General features: G+C 45.2%; 1 protein-coding gene across 4 annotated transcripts in view; it reads left to right on the top strand.

Annotated features, from left to right (window-relative positions):
* IPPK (inositol-pentakisphosphate 2-kinase) overlaps window positions 1–16,753 on the top strand; it is an 83,461-nt gene that overhangs the window by 49,751 nt on the left and 16,957 nt on the right. For all 4 annotated transcript variants that reach the window (XM_038740721.1, XM_038740720.1, XM_038740719.1 and 1 more), the window contains exons 4-8: window positions 1,885–1,951; window positions 6,812–6,933; window positions 11,570–11,659; window positions 12,781–12,839; window positions 14,736–14,808. In XM_038740721.1, coding sequence (XP_038596649.1) covers window positions 1,885–1,951; window positions 6,812–6,933; window positions 11,570–11,659; window positions 12,781–12,839; window positions 14,736–14,808 — 411 coding nt within the window. The remainder of the gene's footprint in view (window positions 1–1,884; window positions 1,952–6,811; window positions 6,934–11,569; window positions 11,660–12,780; window positions 12,840–14,735; window positions 14,809–16,753) is intronic.

The following is a 16,753-nucleotide window of genomic DNA, read 5'->3' as shown; positions in this document are numbered from 1 at the left end:
TTGTGTATTCAAAATGTACGCTATGTTAAGCAGTCTTATTTGTGCACATGCGACTCTAACACTGTTTTAGACCCTTTTTATGCAGACTTCTCAGGCAAGACAACCACTCCCACATGGTTCAGTCAGGCTGCTGGACTCTGGGCAAGACCTATTAAAACTGGATTGACCAAGGGGAGGTTTGGGTGAAGGAAACAGATAATTTGGATCCTGACTGATCTCTCCCAGGTTGAAAAGGAGAACGGGTCTTGATTCCATAATTCATCTCTAGGGGAAAAAAATGAGAAATGCGTGAAAGATTTGTTTATAGAAGGGATCTATTCCTAATATGGTACTTTTGGATAGGGAATGCTTGTCTTTATTTCCTTCTGGCTTGCCTCTTTTTCATTGAAACTTGGTGTTGGGAGCCAACTTGCTCTTAGTTTTAGGCTTGCCGAATTGTCTTCTGTCCATTAAAGGGAAAACTTCAATAGAACCTATCAAGTATGGAGCGGTCTGGCACTTTGGTCCTGGCATAATCGAAATGTTGACTACAGAGTAGATTTTCAGATAAACTAGGCTGCTCCAACAAGTTGAGCCTTCTGAAACCTAGCTTCCATGGCAATTTTAATTAGGGAGACATTGCAAAGATTTCCCACTAAGGGACACTTTCTGATTAAAGAAATCATTGAAATAAAGTATACATGATGCTGCTTTTCTGCACCCCTTGGAGTAAATAGAACTAAGAAGGTCAAAGTGGTAGGACCATATCCATTTTTTTCCGGAGGGAGTTAACCAAAAACACTGTGAAAGAGGCACAAATGAGTCAGAAGAAGACAAAAGCAAAGCTTCTGTGGAGCCCCACATGTTCGGTATGTTCTGGAACGCTTTGTCTTTGTGACTCCACAAAACAAGCTCTCATGGTGGTAGATCAAGACAAAGATCAATTGACAAAACATCTCCTCGTATTCGAAATTGACAGCGCCCCTGCTTATATGCCGGATTTGCCTCTGTGCTTCTTTGATAACTTCAGGAGAAAATGGACTTATTAGAACTGGGTTTAATTTTAATAGGCAGCTATGCTGTTTGTAAAATGAAACCTGTCTCCCTGTATCCAAGGCAGGTGATTATTTTTGAAACCTAGCCAACTTGACAAGCCCTGCTTAAGGCCACGCACACACCCCTCCAAGCTATCTTGGTGAAGAGCAGAGGGGGAGAGACTTTAATAGACAGAAGTTGCCACATTACTGCCCATGACAACTTCTAGTGAGCTCCGAGACTGCTGTATGTTCACTTGTTAATCCCAATTCTGGGAACTGTGGCACGCGGGGGTTGCTGATTGCACACATGGCAGGCTTGGAGCCGAGTCACACGGTGCGTCGGATTTGTTCTGCAAGGTGAAGTGAATCAGTGGGCTGGATTTGGCCAACCTTTTGCCCACCCCTGCTCTTTATTAATAATTATAATAATGCTAGCATGGATTAAGCACTTAGTGGGTAGAAAAGGTTATCAGATGGGATTCAGTCCCTGTACCTTACGGGGCTCACAATTTACCTCATTTCTGTTTTCCTAATGAGGAAACAGGCCCAGACAAGCTAGGTGCCTTGTCCGAGGTCAAAGGGCCAGTGGGCTTCTGGTCCTGTGATCCTTCCATTTCAGTCACACTTGTGTACCTGCTAAATACATGATGGCGATTTACTTCTGAAACCGTCATGTGTCTAAAAAGGCTTTGTAGCTCTGAGAATTCAAATGGCCTTTATAGACCAAAAATTGGTTGCATATGACACATTTTGGTTTGTTAGCTGAAGCCTAGCTCTTATTTTGATTCAGGAGTGGAACATAAACAATTGGGCTATTCTTTGAGAAAAACAACTGCTTTGTTTTAACATCTTGTCTATTGGCTTTTAGGAGGTTGTTCAGCTACCTTTGGACTTCGTAAAGCAGCTTTGTTTAAAGATACAATCAGAGAGACCAGGTAAGGATATCAAGGCAAAAATCTAAACATGTCATTTTAAGAGCCTGTATGAAAGCTGTTGGCAAGTGAGATTCCTTATGTTCTTAAGTGCTAATCCAAACTGAACTATCTTCTCAGTGCAAGGAGTACAGTCGTGTGTGTTGGGGGTGTGTGTGTGTGCATCTTTAGGATTGTGGCTTTGGAAGGGCAGGGCTTCTTTTCCCCAGTGAATATTCTCTCCACCCCTTTTAGGCCTCTCCTTTTGGGTCTCTCTCAGAGGACACCCTGGCCCTGCCTTCTTCAAGACAAGACCACCCTTTCATATCCCTCCTACACACTTTTTCTTATCCTCTCACCCCTCAACTTTTCTCCTTTCTCATCTCCTCGAAGGAAGACTGGAAGGGAGGAGGTGTATCTGGCCCCAGGCAAGGAGGAGAGGAGGTGTATCTATGTAGCTGCACTAATAGTAATCAGGGCCTGTTTTGAAGCCCCTGGAGAGAAAGGCACAGGGTTTGGGTTCTGTGGTTGGGGGGAGGGGGGCGGGGAAGAGAGAGAGAGGAAGATGAAGACTGTCTTGCAATGGGCATAGGATAGCCTGCAATGGGCAGAGGCTGGAGCCAGGGTGACCAGCAAGGAGGTTGTTGCACACATCCAGGAGTGAGGTAATTAGAGCTTGTTCTAGGGTTGTGGTTGGAGATCCCAGAGAGATTACTAAGGGGGAATGTGATGGTCTCGATGATAGATGGAATGTAGGGGGAATGGAAGAGATGAGTCACACATGATTCAAAGTGTATGAGGGTGGGGAATAGGGTGGATAAGAAACGTGGGAGTAGAGCATTTGGGAGGGAAGGTGACGCTTCCTGGCACCTGGACCCCATCCAGCTTTCTCAACTCATGCCCCAGTCCGTACCCAAACTACCCACCCTTGATGACTAAATAGGCGTTCTTGACACCACCCTCTCTACTGAGCGCAACTCACTTGCTCCCCTATCTCTTACTCGATCTCGCATCCCTTAACCCACGGCCCTGGATCACCTGCACAGTCCACCTCTTTGGCTCTCGTGCCTGAGCCACAGAGTGCTGCTGGCGGAAATCTAAATATCAGGCCGACTTTGTCCACTTCAAGTTTATCCCTGCATGCTTTAACTCTGCCCTCTCCTCTGCCCGGCAAAACTATTTCTCTACCCTCGTTGACACCCACGCTCACCATCCTTGCCAGTTGTTCCAGGCATTTAACTCCCTTCTCAGGCTCCCTGTCCCCCTGCCTCCCCCATCTTTTGCCCCCAGTGGCCTGGTCAGCTACTTTATTAAGAATGTTGACACCATCAGATGTGAGCTCCCTAAAATTGCCCCACCCCTCCTCAGTCCCTCCCCCTTCCAGCCCCCTCCTCAACTCTCCCATCCTTCCCAGCAGTATCTCTAGAGATCTCCTGCCTCCTCTCAAAAGCCACCCCCTGCATATGCGCATCGGACCCCATTCCTTTGCATCTTATCAAAACTCTCGCCCCCCTTCCTTCTTCCCTCCCCAACAGCCATCTTCAACCATTCGCTTTCCAGTGGCTTCTTCCCTACTGCTTTCAAACATGCCCGTGTCTCCACATCCTAAAAAGAACCCTACCTTGACCCCTCAGCTCCCTCCATTTACCGCCCCATCTCCCGCCTACCATTCCTCTCCAAACTCCTTGAGCCAGTTGCCTACACCTGCTGTCTCGAAGTTCTCTCCTCCAATTCTCTCCTTGACCCCCTCCAATCTGGCTTCTGTCCCTTCCACTCCACAGAAACCACCCTCTCAAAGGTGACCAGTGATCTCCTTCTTGCCAAATCCAACAGCCTCTTGTCTTGTCTTGTTCTATGCTGTCGAGTGTATTCCATCCTAATCCTCCTTGACCTCTCAGCTGCCTTCGACAATGTGGACCACCCCCTTCTCCTGGAAACGTTATCCAACCTTGGCTTCACTGACTCTGTCCTTTCCTGGTTCTCCTCTTACCTTTCTGGCCGTTCCTTCTCAGTCTCCTTCATGGGCTCCTCCTCTGCTTTCCACCCCCTAACTGTGGGGGTCCCTCAAGGTTCAGTTCTGGGTCCCCTTCTATTCTCCACCTTTGCCCACTTCCTTGGAGAACTCATGCACTCCCATGGCTTCAACTACCACCTCTAAGCAGATGATACCCAGATTTACATCTCCAACCCTGATCTCTCTCCCTCTCTCCAGTCTTGCATCTCCTCTTGCCTTGAAGACATCTCTACTAGGATGTCCTCCCAATACCTCAAACTTAACATGTCCAAAAAGAGCTCCTTAGCTTCCCACCCAAATCCTGTCTTCCCACTGACTTTTCCATCACTGTAGATGGCACTGTCATCCCTCCTGTCTCACAAGCATAACCTTGGCGTTATCCTTGACTCCTGTCTGTCATTCAACCCACATATTCAATCCATCACCAAATCCTGTTGGTCTCACCTTTGCAACATCGCTAAAATCCACCCTTTCCTCTCCATCCAAACTGCTACCACGTTAATACAACTACTCATCCTATCCCATCTAGAATACTGCATCAGTCTCCTTGCTGACCTCCCAGCCTCCTGTCTCTCCCCACTCCAGCCCATACTTCACTCTGCTGCCTGGATCATTTTTCTACAAAAACATTCAGGACATGTCACCCCGCTCCTCAAAAAACTCCAGTAATTGCCCATCCACCTCTGCATCAAACAAAAGCTCCTCGCCATTGGCTTTAAAGCAGTCCATCACCTTGCCCCCTCCTACTTCACCTCGCTTCTCTCTTACAGCCCAGCCTGCACACTTCGCTTCCTTAGTGCTTCTGGCCTGCTTCTTGCCTGGAACGTCCTCCCTCCTCAAATCCGACACAATTACTCTCCCCTCCTTCAATGCCTTATTGAAGGCACATCTCCTCCAAGAGGCCTTCCCACTTTTCCTCATCTCCCACTCTCTTCTGCGTCACCCTGACTTGCTCCCTTTGCTCTTCCCTGCCTCCCAGCTCCATAGCACTTAGGTACCTGTCTGTAATTTTATTTATTTGTATTGATGTTTGTCGTCCATCGCCCCACAGACTCTTTGTGGGCAGGGAATGTCACTGTTTATTGTTGTATTGTACTCTCCCAAGCGTTTAGTACAGTGCTTTGCACACAGTAAGCACTCAATAAATACAATTGAATGAATGAATCTGGGAGTATTGCTTTGGTGTCTAATACCTTTGGGCTAGGCATGTATTCCTGAATTTAATAGTTGTATACGCAATCATTTATTGAGCGCTTACTGTGTGCAGAGTACAGTATAACAGGTAGACGTGTTTCATGACCACCATGAGCTTGCGGTCTAGAGGGAGAGAAAGACATTAATACAAATAAATAAATTACAGATACGTACTTAAGTACTCTGGGGCTGAAGGAGGGGTGATTAAAGAGTGCAAATCCAAGTGCAAGGGAGATGCAGAAGGGTCTGGGAGAAGAGAAAATGAGGGCTTAATTGTGGGAACCCTCTTGGACGAGATGTGCTTTTAATAAGGCTTTGAAAGTGCAGAGGGTGATCGACTGTTGGATGTGAAGAGGGATGGCATTCCAGGCCAGAGGCAGGATGTGAGCGAGAGGTCGGCGGCGCGATAGATGAAATTGAGGTACAGTGGGTTGGTTGACATTAGAGGAGCCAAGTGTGTGGGCTGGGTTTTAGTGGGAAATCAGGGAGGTAAGATAGGAGGGGGATTAAAGAAGCACTCAATTACATCTCTAGGTAGAACTTGTAGTGCAACTAGCAAATGCTGGAGGCAGTGACTATTTTTTCTTTTCAGTTCTAATATGTATCTGTTAGTTTACTTGACTTCGAAAACTTTTGTTTGGCACTGTGCTTATGATGGCCTAGAAACTTAGAAAGCGGGGTTGAGAGTAATTTTTAAAGGAATCTTTTACTTCCTCTTCTTCGGGAGAAAGTTTGTCTTGGTGCTTAGTCTAATCACTTCTTGAAAATGATGGTATTTGCCACAGACTCTCTAACTTTATTGAGAAATGAATGGAGGGGTGATTTTTATGATGGGCTCAATCCTCAATTTCCTTTTTTATGACTGTTGCCCTCCTGACCATTATGCCTAATTAGGGCGAAAATGCAGATGGTCCTGCATCAGAAAGGGCTAGATCAGCTGTGCAAGCCATGACAGCGGTTTCCGTCAGTCTCACTTCTGTCTGATTCATAAGGTGTTGCTGGGTGGTGGTGCAGTAATTGTTCAGCTGCAAATAGACTTTTTAGTATGAGTCATTTGCATCAAACCAGTCTTGGTGACTTCATCCGCCCATGCCTTAATGGCTGCCTGGTAGGCAGTGCCAGGGAGAAGTACTCTTTGGCTGTTTCTCTTGGGTATTGTATTGTGGTTGGAGTTTCCTGTTCCAACAAGGCTGCTGCTGGACTATTGCTGCAGAGCTCCTTTTGGATACCTCGGTTCTCCAGGAGTGGTAACGATGGTATTTGCTAAGCGCTTACTATGTGCTGAGCACTGTTCTAAGCGTTGAGTGGCTTCACTTGATTAACCACGGATTTATGATCTTTTACACTGCTTTTCATTAAATATATGAAAGTCACTATAAGATCATTTTGCTTGCAGATTGCTAGTTGAAAAATACAAATTAGTTTGTTGTTTTCTTTTTTTTTAAACCAACCCATTGTGAATCATTATAGGCCATGTCTTGAGGTGGTACTGACTAGCACATAGGATGCTTTCCCTTCTGTTGCCATACCATCTTCATTTGTTGTTCTTCTGTCTTTCACAGTTTGAGCCAATGCCCACTCCTTCATACCCTCCTCTTAAAACCCAAAGAATTAACCTAAGTTTTGTAGCTCATATTTTACTTGAATGGATCCCTCTGTGTCTTCCTGTTTTTCAGAGTTTCGCTGCAATAAAGATTTGGACACTCTCAGTGGTTATGCCATGTGCCTTCCTAATCTTACGAGGCTCCAGACTTACCATTTTGTAGAACATCGGCCTATTTTGTGTGTAGAGATTAAGGTAACAGTGGGAGCACTGGTTTATTCCAGGTTTTTGTTGAATCTTCTGCAGTAATTATTGCCCTTTATTCTCAGATTCTGTGTATACCTGGAAGGTAAATTGAGTGTTAGTGGAAATTTGGAACCCTAACAACTCTAGGAGCCCTGAAAAAGCCATGTGCCACAATTCGAGAAAATAGTAATTCTGAGCCTCTTGCAGTGGGCACTGCTTATTTCTTTCACATCTTCCTACAAAGATGCCATCCAGGGGCATCAATTTAATTTTAATGTTGGGGTTATAGTTCTCTCCCTTGGCATGATAATGCTGCAAAGTTTACTTCGGTTTAAATGCCTCCTTTTCTGTCCCCCTCAGCCTTTGAAGTATTTTGACTGACATGAATGGCATGATTAATTAAAGACCAATTCTGTATATCATAGATAGTGATGCACTCTAATTTGTTAGCAAGGTGTCTGTTTGTTGTGTAGGCTATGAAAGATAATACTTGGAATTATTTACACATGTACACTCAGTTCTGCCGTAATGTGTGTTTTCACTACGTGTTTTGGCTAGAATGCTGTTAGGGAATTAGGGAATGTTCACCTGACAATGGGAGCCTGTTTGGATAGAGCGCGGTGCCTTGTTGGTAGAAAGTTTGCGTGCATGCGCATATGTGCATGCACGCAGCAACGAACAGGGTGAGTATTACCGTGCAAGTTTTCCTTAACGCGCGGTTTTGCAAGAACACTACCCCTACATTATAGGAGAACTGAGTGTACACATGGCAAAAAACAAAACCCAAATTCAAAGTCTTTTATTATTGGTACCTTTTTACAGTGCTATTTGATCATGTAACTATATTTATTGTCTTACACTAAGAAAATAACCATCGCGTCATGGAATATCAGGACGCTACGTGACGATGAAAATAGTCATCGGCCTATAAGAAGAACAGCTCTAATAGTGCATGAACCGGCCAGGTACGTAGTCGATATCGCAGCACTATGCTAAACTAGACTACCGGATGAACGACAGCTCACAGAGATAGGTGCTGGATACACCTTCTGTTGGAGAGGCCTTCCCTCTTCAGAGCGATGGCTATCAGGGGTTGGATTTGCAATCAGACAATCACTGATATCGGGCCACCTCAATCTGGCCGGGGATATCAGTGACCGTCTGATCAGGCTATGCCTGCCCCTGAGAATAAAGCCCTTTGCCACCATCAAAAACGCACACGCCCCCACAGTGAGGAGCCACGCTGAAGAGAAAGAACTTGCCTACAAAGATGTAGACAAATTCTTCGCGGGGACAACGTTGGATAAGCTAGTTGTCACGGGTGACTAACGCTAGGATTTGGTAGTGATGTTCACTTGAAGAAAATCAGTGGGCTGCACGGAATGGGCAGAAGCAGCAGCTGTGGCCTACTTTTGCTGAGCGATCGCACCAAACACCATTTTGTTTGCCAAGAGAAGAAAAACATCCTGGCTGCACCCACGATCAAAACAGTGGCATCTCATCGACTCGGTCAGTGTGGCAGAGGTTGTTCTGGGCTCAAGCGCACAAGTTTTCCACAACGGATGGGACCCTTGAGAAGATGCCCCCGTCATCGCCCTCTTCAAGGAGGAGAGGTCAAAGATCAGATTGAGGTGATTATTTCTTTCACATCTTCCTACAAAGATGCAGTCCAGGGGCATCATTTAATTTTAATGTTGGGATTATAGTTCTCTCCCTTGGCATGATAACGCTGCAAAGTTTGCACTCCACTGCGGGTTGTATTTCCTGCATTGACTGCTGAAGAATTTTGTCCGGTGGACACCCTCGGAGTCACCACAGCACAGTGGACGCGGTCATTGCAGCACAACAAATACAAGAAAAGCAGCACCCAAGACCTCTACACGGTTTTGTTAGATCTCATGAAGGCATTCGGCATCATCGGCAGATCTGAACTCTGAAAGTGATTTAGGGAATTTGGTTGACCTGAAGAGTTCAGTGAGATTCTGAGATGGCTTCATGACTGCAAAATCGGCTATATCACAGCTGGGTTTGTGTATGGGGGGGTGGTGGTGGCAGGAAGGGGGCTGTCTGACTCATTTCCCACCTCCAGAGGGTAAAGCAAGGATGTATAGTGGGCTTGGTCCTGTTCAGTCTCTTCTACACAGACATGCTAGGTATGGAACAAGAGACCTGCATGTAAGTGTTGAAATATGCTAAGGCTCCCCTGGGAAACTCATCCAACTTAACAGACCTCAAGCATCATCCAGGGTCCGAGAGACAGTCATTCGAGAATGGCCGTATGCAGATGACTGCACTTTAAGGCCCAAACTCAAGACGTAAATACCTCGGATTGATGGAGGGGTTCATTGGACTGGCTTTAAACCACTTCACCGGCTCAGCCGGGCACCACGGGATGACGCTAAGCTAACGTGCCAGCCTGCACCAGGTAAACTGTACGCGCGACCAAAGCTCTGTTGGTTACGCAGTTAATTCCATTACTTAGCAAACTGACTTACGGTTACAACAATAGACAGAGAAGTAGAAAGTGGAATTGAGAAGGCCCGCACATCCTTGGGAGAGGCTGTCCGATAGAAGCATGGTGGCAGCCTGATGTCAGGCTCTAGCCCAAACTCAGAGTCCACAGAGCCATAGCACTGGGAGACCTGGACTCTCTGGGAGTGCCACATCCAAGTCCTAGAGCAGTCCAGTCGCTGTCACTTGCAATCTCTACTCAATATCAAATGTCAGGATAGGGACCCTTCTAGCATTTGAAAGTGCGCTCACCGAGGGAGTGCTGCCTAGTGGAAATCAGTCAGTCAGTGATATCGGGTGCCCGTTTTGTGGAGAGCACTGTACTAAGCGCTTGGGAGAGTACAGTACAGTTGGTAGACACAGTCCTTGCCCTCAAGGAGCTTACAGTCTACTGGACAGAGCATGGGCCTGGCAGACAGAGGACCTGAATTCTAATCCCAGCTCTGCAACTTGCCTGCTATGCGATTTTAGGCTCTTCTCAGTGCCTCAATTTCCTCATCTGTAAAATGGGGATTCCCTCCTACGTAAATTGTAAGCCCCATCTGGGACAAGGACTGTGCCCAAACTGATTAACTTGTATCTACCCTGGCGCTTAGTACAGTCTTGGTACACAGTAAGCGCTTAACAAATACCACATTATTATTATGATTAGCATTAATCATTCACCTGTTCGGAGTAGGCTGTGAGTAAAATGTATGACAACAGGATGCCCAAACAGGTGCTGAACGGTGAGTTGGAATTAGGGAAACTGGAAGCAAGGAATTGTTTTAAGGCTACAGTAAAACAAAACCTCAGACAGTGCCGCATCTCAGCAGAAAACTGGGAGTCATTGGCGGCAGTCAGATCTATGTGCTGTATTGCAATCAAGAAAGAAGCAACTCTTTGCGAGCAGAAGCTTTGCAAGAATCAAGACAAAAGGGCCGTAACGAAAACGGGGCCTGCCACTACAAACAACACACACGTCAATGCAACAAGGGGCAGTCTTTGTGGCTGCGTTTCCGCATTGGCCTTTTACCCACCTATGTGTCCTTAGTGTCATCGCTTTTGAGCACAAAGAGCAAACACATACACACGCACACACGTATATATAATATATGTGTGTATGTATATGCACACAAACACACACGTCCACCCAGTTCTTGTAACGCGGGGGTTGCTTTCTTGCAAAACCCCACCTTAAGGAAAACTCTCATTGATACTGACTCTGTCAGCTGCACACGCGTATAAACCATTTCTCCTGACACCGTGTCTCACTGAGTTCAAACAGGCTCTCATTGTTGGACGAATGTTTCCTAATCCCCTAACAACACTGTAGCCAAAACGCCTAATGAAAACTCGCTACGGCAGAACTGAGTGTGTGTGTATAAATATATATATATATATATATATTTATCGTGTATTTTCAATCGTTCTTTTAATACTCTTTTATGGTATTTGTTAAGTGCTTACTATGTGCCAGGCACTGTACTAAGCGCTGGAATAGTTACAAGATAATCAGGTCGGATGCAGTCCGTGTCCCTAATGGGGCTCACTGTATTAATACCCATTTTACAGATGAGGGAACTGAGTCACAGAGAAGTTAAGTGACTTGGTCAGTCTTTTGGATTTGGGGGACAGTATCAAAGCACTCTACCTAATTTCCTATGGGAAGCTGCACTTTGTTTGCATTCTTTGGCTCGGCACTATTTTCATGGAACCAATTAAGACCTCCAGTGTGGGTATAGTGGAACTTGGCAACTTTCAGGTTGCATTTTTTTTTTTTAATGAAAATACAGAACTACTTTGTATTTTGGTCTTTTCTGGCAGTTGCTTACTATGTTCTTATTTGTTGAGGCTTAGCTACGTGCTCTTTAGAAGGAAAGAATTGCTTGTGTGGCATTGTTCAGATGTTTTGCTTAGAAAATGCCAATTCCAAAAAGAGTAAAAAATGGAAACTTTTTTCCTTTAGTGGCCTATATGGCAACATCACAGTCGAAAATTGCACATTTTGAGCATTTAAATGTGGTGACCTAGTAAAAATGCCTACATTTTAGTAGGTCAGCGCTTAGGTGTGAGCCCTTTCAAAGTACTGTGAGTTCAGAAATAAATTTGTCTTTTCGTAAGAATGTTCTGCCTCTGTTCTCTCTCTTTCCAGCCAAAATGTGGGTTTATTCCTTTTTCCAGTAATGTTACCCAGGAGTTGAAGCACAAGGTGTGTCGTTACTGCATGCATCAGCATCTCAAGGTAAATCATTGGGTGCTGATATGTTTCTGTAGGTTAAGTTATAAGGTTTTGAAACCTAATTTCTGGCAAAAAATGTATGACGAAAGCTCAGTTTTCCTGTTGTAGCCTGTACGTTTATGCTAATTCACAAGGCGCTTGCTACTGAATTGTCAGGTCAGAGGTGCAACTTTTTTTTAAATTCAGTATTTGAAATGGAAATCATCATGGGATTTTCAAAAACACTGTAGAAAAAGCTTACCCAAATGGCCATATGACCCGGAAAGGCCAAACCGTCTCCTGTAGACAATCACAAGATGGTAGTTTCGATACCACTGTGTGTTTAAATCATTGGGTGCATTTGCAAAAGTGGCTACCTGGGTAAACTTAGTTCAGCTGTGAAAAATGTTCCGTTTGTTAAAGCCATGCCTAGAGTGGGAATGGCAAACAGGGCTACGCTAAGGATTATGTTTTTGCTAATGGAAGACTTGCCCCATGTCCAACAAGACCGTGGCCCGGGGCAGTGAAGCTTGGCGCTGCCATCGCTCAGATTGCAGTATTCTGTAGATTCCATCTCCCAGTAGATTTGGCTCCCCATTTCATTTTTGCAAATTTATCTTCCTCTCCTTCCCCTCTCCCCTCCACCTCCTCACTTGCTGATATGGGAAGTTCAATAACTTTTGTGTCGTTAGATTTTTCTGAGTGGAAAAAACATTCCTCTTAGAAGAGGAAGAGCAGGCACTCGAGTCCTTTTCCCCCTGATGATTTGATAATTACCAAACCGAATTGACGAGGAGACAGATGCATTAATCCAGAAATGGTAAAATAGGCCTTCCCTGGGCTGAAATCGGTGTTCCTTTCAAGCAGGCAGTTCTCCAAACTTTCCCAGTTCACCCTCCTGCTATTAGAAGTGAGGGAAGGTAGGGGTGGGAGTCTGGGAATGGGCAAAGAGCGACTTTGTGCATTGCGTTCTTTCTGCCCTCTCCCCACCTCCAGGAATGCCCGTGGGAAACCGGAGACACATGAGAGAGGGAGGGGGGAGCTACTTTGCTTGTCCCTGGCAAGCAGGCACTCGCTAAATGACTGTGCTGTGCTATTTTTGAGGATTACGGTGGTGACATTTCATTTTCATGTATTTTTAATAGGTGGCAAGTGGAAAATGGAAGCAGATAAGTAAATACTGTCCTCTAGATCTCTTCTCAGGGTAAGAAAAAGTGCTAGGTAAAATTACCTGTTCCTTACATTATGTACTCTGATCTGCCCGGGCGTGTAGGTACTGTGGTTTAGAAAAAATTCTCCCAGCTGAATTGGCCCTTATATTGAAGGGTCTGTAATATCAGCTCTCAAGGACAACAAGAGGCACAAGTGATGACATTTGTCTTAAACTTCTGATCTTCTCCCTTGTCGAGCTCCTCGGTTAGTATTAGAAGCATTGCCGTCTTCTCTGCCCTACAGCTCAGTCATTTTTGACTTTTTTTCCTTTGCCTCAAATCTAAACCGGCTTCAAATTTTGCAGTGTTCTCTAAAATCAGTCCCATCATTCAATTTTGGGGGAGCAAACCCCTTGTCATTTCACATTTAGGCTGTGATAGCTAGCTGGCTCTTTCTTACAGGCCTTTAGCGTCCCTTTCCTCTAGGCAGAGTATTTTTTCTTACCAACTGCTTGTACCAGTATGCCCTCTTATGGAGCCCTCCACGTGGACCTCTGTTGCCTCCCGCCTCAAAAGCAAACCAACCATTGTTAGTTCCAAGCCCTTCCCCAGGCTAACCCGGCCATCCGCTCCATTCTGAGCTATCTTTTTCGATCCTTTTTGTTTACTCTGCACACTCTTCCGTATCCCTTTTGCGTAGAATCATCATTCACTGTATATATGCCTCTCTGTGGAGCTCCTCTCTACTGGACAAAATTATTTGGCCTAGCCCATCCTGGTCTGAGCTGAATCATGGAACCATAGCAGAATGTAAGAGGCCATTTGGCTTGCTTTTGGGGAAAGTGGGTATAGGAGGAAGTAAGGGTGGTCTCCATGCATGTGTGGTGGTGGTTGCGTCTGTTTTTAGCGTCCCTTTAGGGCCATGCTCGGTTACTAAAGGGAGAGTTTTGTGGATGTTAGATGATGATGATTTTGGTGCTTAAGTGCTTACTACCAAGCACTGGGGCTGATACAAGATCATCAGGTTCCACATGGGGCTCACAGTCTCAGTCAGAGGAAGAACAGGATAGGCCATCTCTTACCTCAAGGAAGGCAGCCATCACACGGTTCCTCCCAGTGACCCTCCTTGGCATGGTGGGAGACAGAATCCTAGGCTGGATGGACCAGGATGGGATGATTAATTTTTTTCTGGCCTCTCTGCCCTCTTTCTCAACTCCCTTGAAAAACTTATTTGGGAATCTTAGCCACAGTAAGCAGGGGAGAGGTCAGGCTCTGTGACTCCATTTCATCCCAAAATGAAGCTTCATTTTTAAAAAGGTAGCCTTGATTTGCTTGGGCATTTAACATGTGAGCTAGTTGAGAGCCGGGGTTAGTGTTAGAATATTTCTTTCCGAGCGGTAACCCACTGGGTGTAGTGAGTAAGTGTGAAGAAAGATCACAAGTCCCATTTTACCGATGAGCGTACTGCAACAAGGGTGTCCAACTGGTCTAGGGCTGAGTTGAATGCAGAATGGACTGAAGGTCAGGGAACCCTCTCTATCCTGTCTCCTGTCCTGTAAAAGAGTGATTGGAGAAGCCACCAGTGTGCCCTTTTAGACTCGAATCCCAGTATTTAACGACGGCGAGAGGAGAAGAGAGTTGGAGGAGAGCCAAGGGCTATCCTAGAACTGAACCTTTGGCCACATTTTGAGGTGTATCTTGCAAAAATGCAGGGGGATAGAAGAAGAAAGAGTTGAACGTGGTTGTGACATAAAAACAAAGAGCACCAGCAATGAAATTTACTAAATGAGTTTATTAGTAAGCAAGTGGCTAATTATTTAAGCAAAATCCAATTGTGAGTCCCCAGTCCTGCCAGGTCCTGCTCTGTCACAAATTGTCTACGTGCCCAAAGAGGAGTTGTTCGTTTTTTTTAACTGATTTGAAAATCTCTTACTTTTTTTTCTTTGCAGAAATAAGCAGAGGATGCACTTTGCCTTGACAAGTTTGTTACAAGAAGCACAGAACAACTTAAAGATATTTAAGGTAACATTGGCTTTGAATCTGAGAAGAGTTTCCTGGGACGGGGGACCATTCTGTGCCTTAGCTAGAGCCCAAGGATCAACTCGGAAAACTTCCTTTATTCCTAGGGCTAATTTTTGGGGTCTACTATAATTTCGTTCCCAGCTAACCAAGAGAGTAATTTTAGAAAGAAGCTGGTCCGATGTAGGGATGTTTATGTGTGAAGTGGCATTCTGGATAGTAGTGCTTAAACTTCTTGCAGTTAAAAAATCTGGTTATTTACTCTGAGAGAATCCTCAGCTACTATTTCATTGTACATAGGAATTGAGTTCTCTGTTGGGACAGGCTACATATGACATGGCCGGATTTGGGCAGTGGCATGCTAACCTTTGTCATTGGATGCATTTTAGGTGAGACAGATATTTCTGTCAAAGGAATAACTGAGATGAGAAGAATATTATCACAATCACCACTTCTACCCTGTTGCTTCCCTTACCTGTAACATATTTTTATGTCTGTCTCTCCCTTTAGACTAGGAGTTCCTTGAGTGCGGGGATCGTCTCTAGACAATCTGTTGTATTGTACTTTCCCAAGTGCTTAGTACAGTGCTCTGCATGCAGTGAGCACTCAATGCAGGCCATTGACTGGTTTTGAGAAAAGCTAGTAGAAATGTGCATTGGTTTCTCTGGCACGTTTTCTTCCCCTGCACATTTGGGGCAAGTTTTTGCTCCTTGGCATATTGTGGTCCCTCTTATCCCCTATACCTCCATTCATTGCTTCAAAATTGCTCTAAAAATGGCTACTTGCATGCTCTGCCACTTGGATGCAAAGGTCCGTTTTTAGGTGGGGAGGGCTAATACAATTTTATTATTAAAGAGAAAGGTAGTCAAGGATATTTATTTCCACATGTCATTTCTGTAAATGATCAAACAATAATATTAATAATAATAATAATAATAATAATGATGATGGCATTTGTTAAGCGCTTACTATGTGCAGAGCACTGTTCTAAGCGCTGGGGGGAGATACAAGGTGATCAAGTTGTCCTACGTGGGGCTCACAGTCTTAATCCCCATTTTACAGATGAGGTAACTGAGGCTCAGAGAAGTTAAGTGACTTGCCCAAGGTCACACAGCAGACATGTGGCGGAGTCGGCATTCAAACCCATGACCTCTGACTCCAGAGCCCGTGCTCTTTCCACTGAGCCACGCTGCTTCTCTAACATGTTTAAGTGAGAATATGTTTAACATCTTAAACATGTCACTTAAACATGTTTAAGTGAGAATATAAAAGCTATTTAGAATATTTTGAGCCATGCTCAACTATGGAATATTGGTTTTACAAACCTGTTTTATGTGGGGAGGGGGGATAGTCTATCCATGCCCCCCTTATTAGTTCTTTATAAGTGACTGTTATCGAGAACCCAACTGAGAGGGACTGAGAAAGTTTCACGCCCTTCAGTATCTACTGCAACTGTATCAACAAAGCAGGGTGTTGATTGGTCATCAGAAACTACTCGCCATGTTCCCGGAATATCTGACCTATCTGCATCTGCCCTGAGGGTCCTTCCAAAGAGGGGCCGAGAGGCCAGGAAATGTTTGGGAAGGATTGGATGGTGGGGGCTGAGAACAGGGGCAGCAGAGCTTCGGTCCTCACTGTCAGATCACTCACTGGATTAGGGCCAGCTGTCTCTGGCAGCCTCTCTTACTGCATCTACTGCCACTGCAACAATTACCACCTCAGCTCCTCCCCCTCTGTCATTTGGTGGGGCCTTTGGACAGTTTTTATATAAAAGGCCTCCAGGGAAAGCAGCCTTTCCTCGTTTTTCTCCATGTGCCAGTCAGTAGTATGAATTGAGAACCTGTTGTATGCAGAGCACCCTGCTAAGCGCTTGCTTCAGAGAGTACAGTAGGAGACATTATCCCTGCCCTCAAGAATGTTAAAAGTCTAGTGAGTGATACCAGCCCCA

Source organism: Tachyglossus aculeatus, chromosome X1 (genome assembly GCF_015852505.1).
Source record: "Tachyglossus aculeatus isolate mTacAcu1 chromosome X1, mTacAcu1.pri, whole genome shotgun sequence".
Lineage (NCBI taxonomy): Eukaryota > Metazoa > Chordata > Mammalia > Monotremata > Tachyglossidae > Tachyglossus > Tachyglossus aculeatus.
This window is presented reverse-complemented; position numbering and strand designations above follow the sequence as displayed.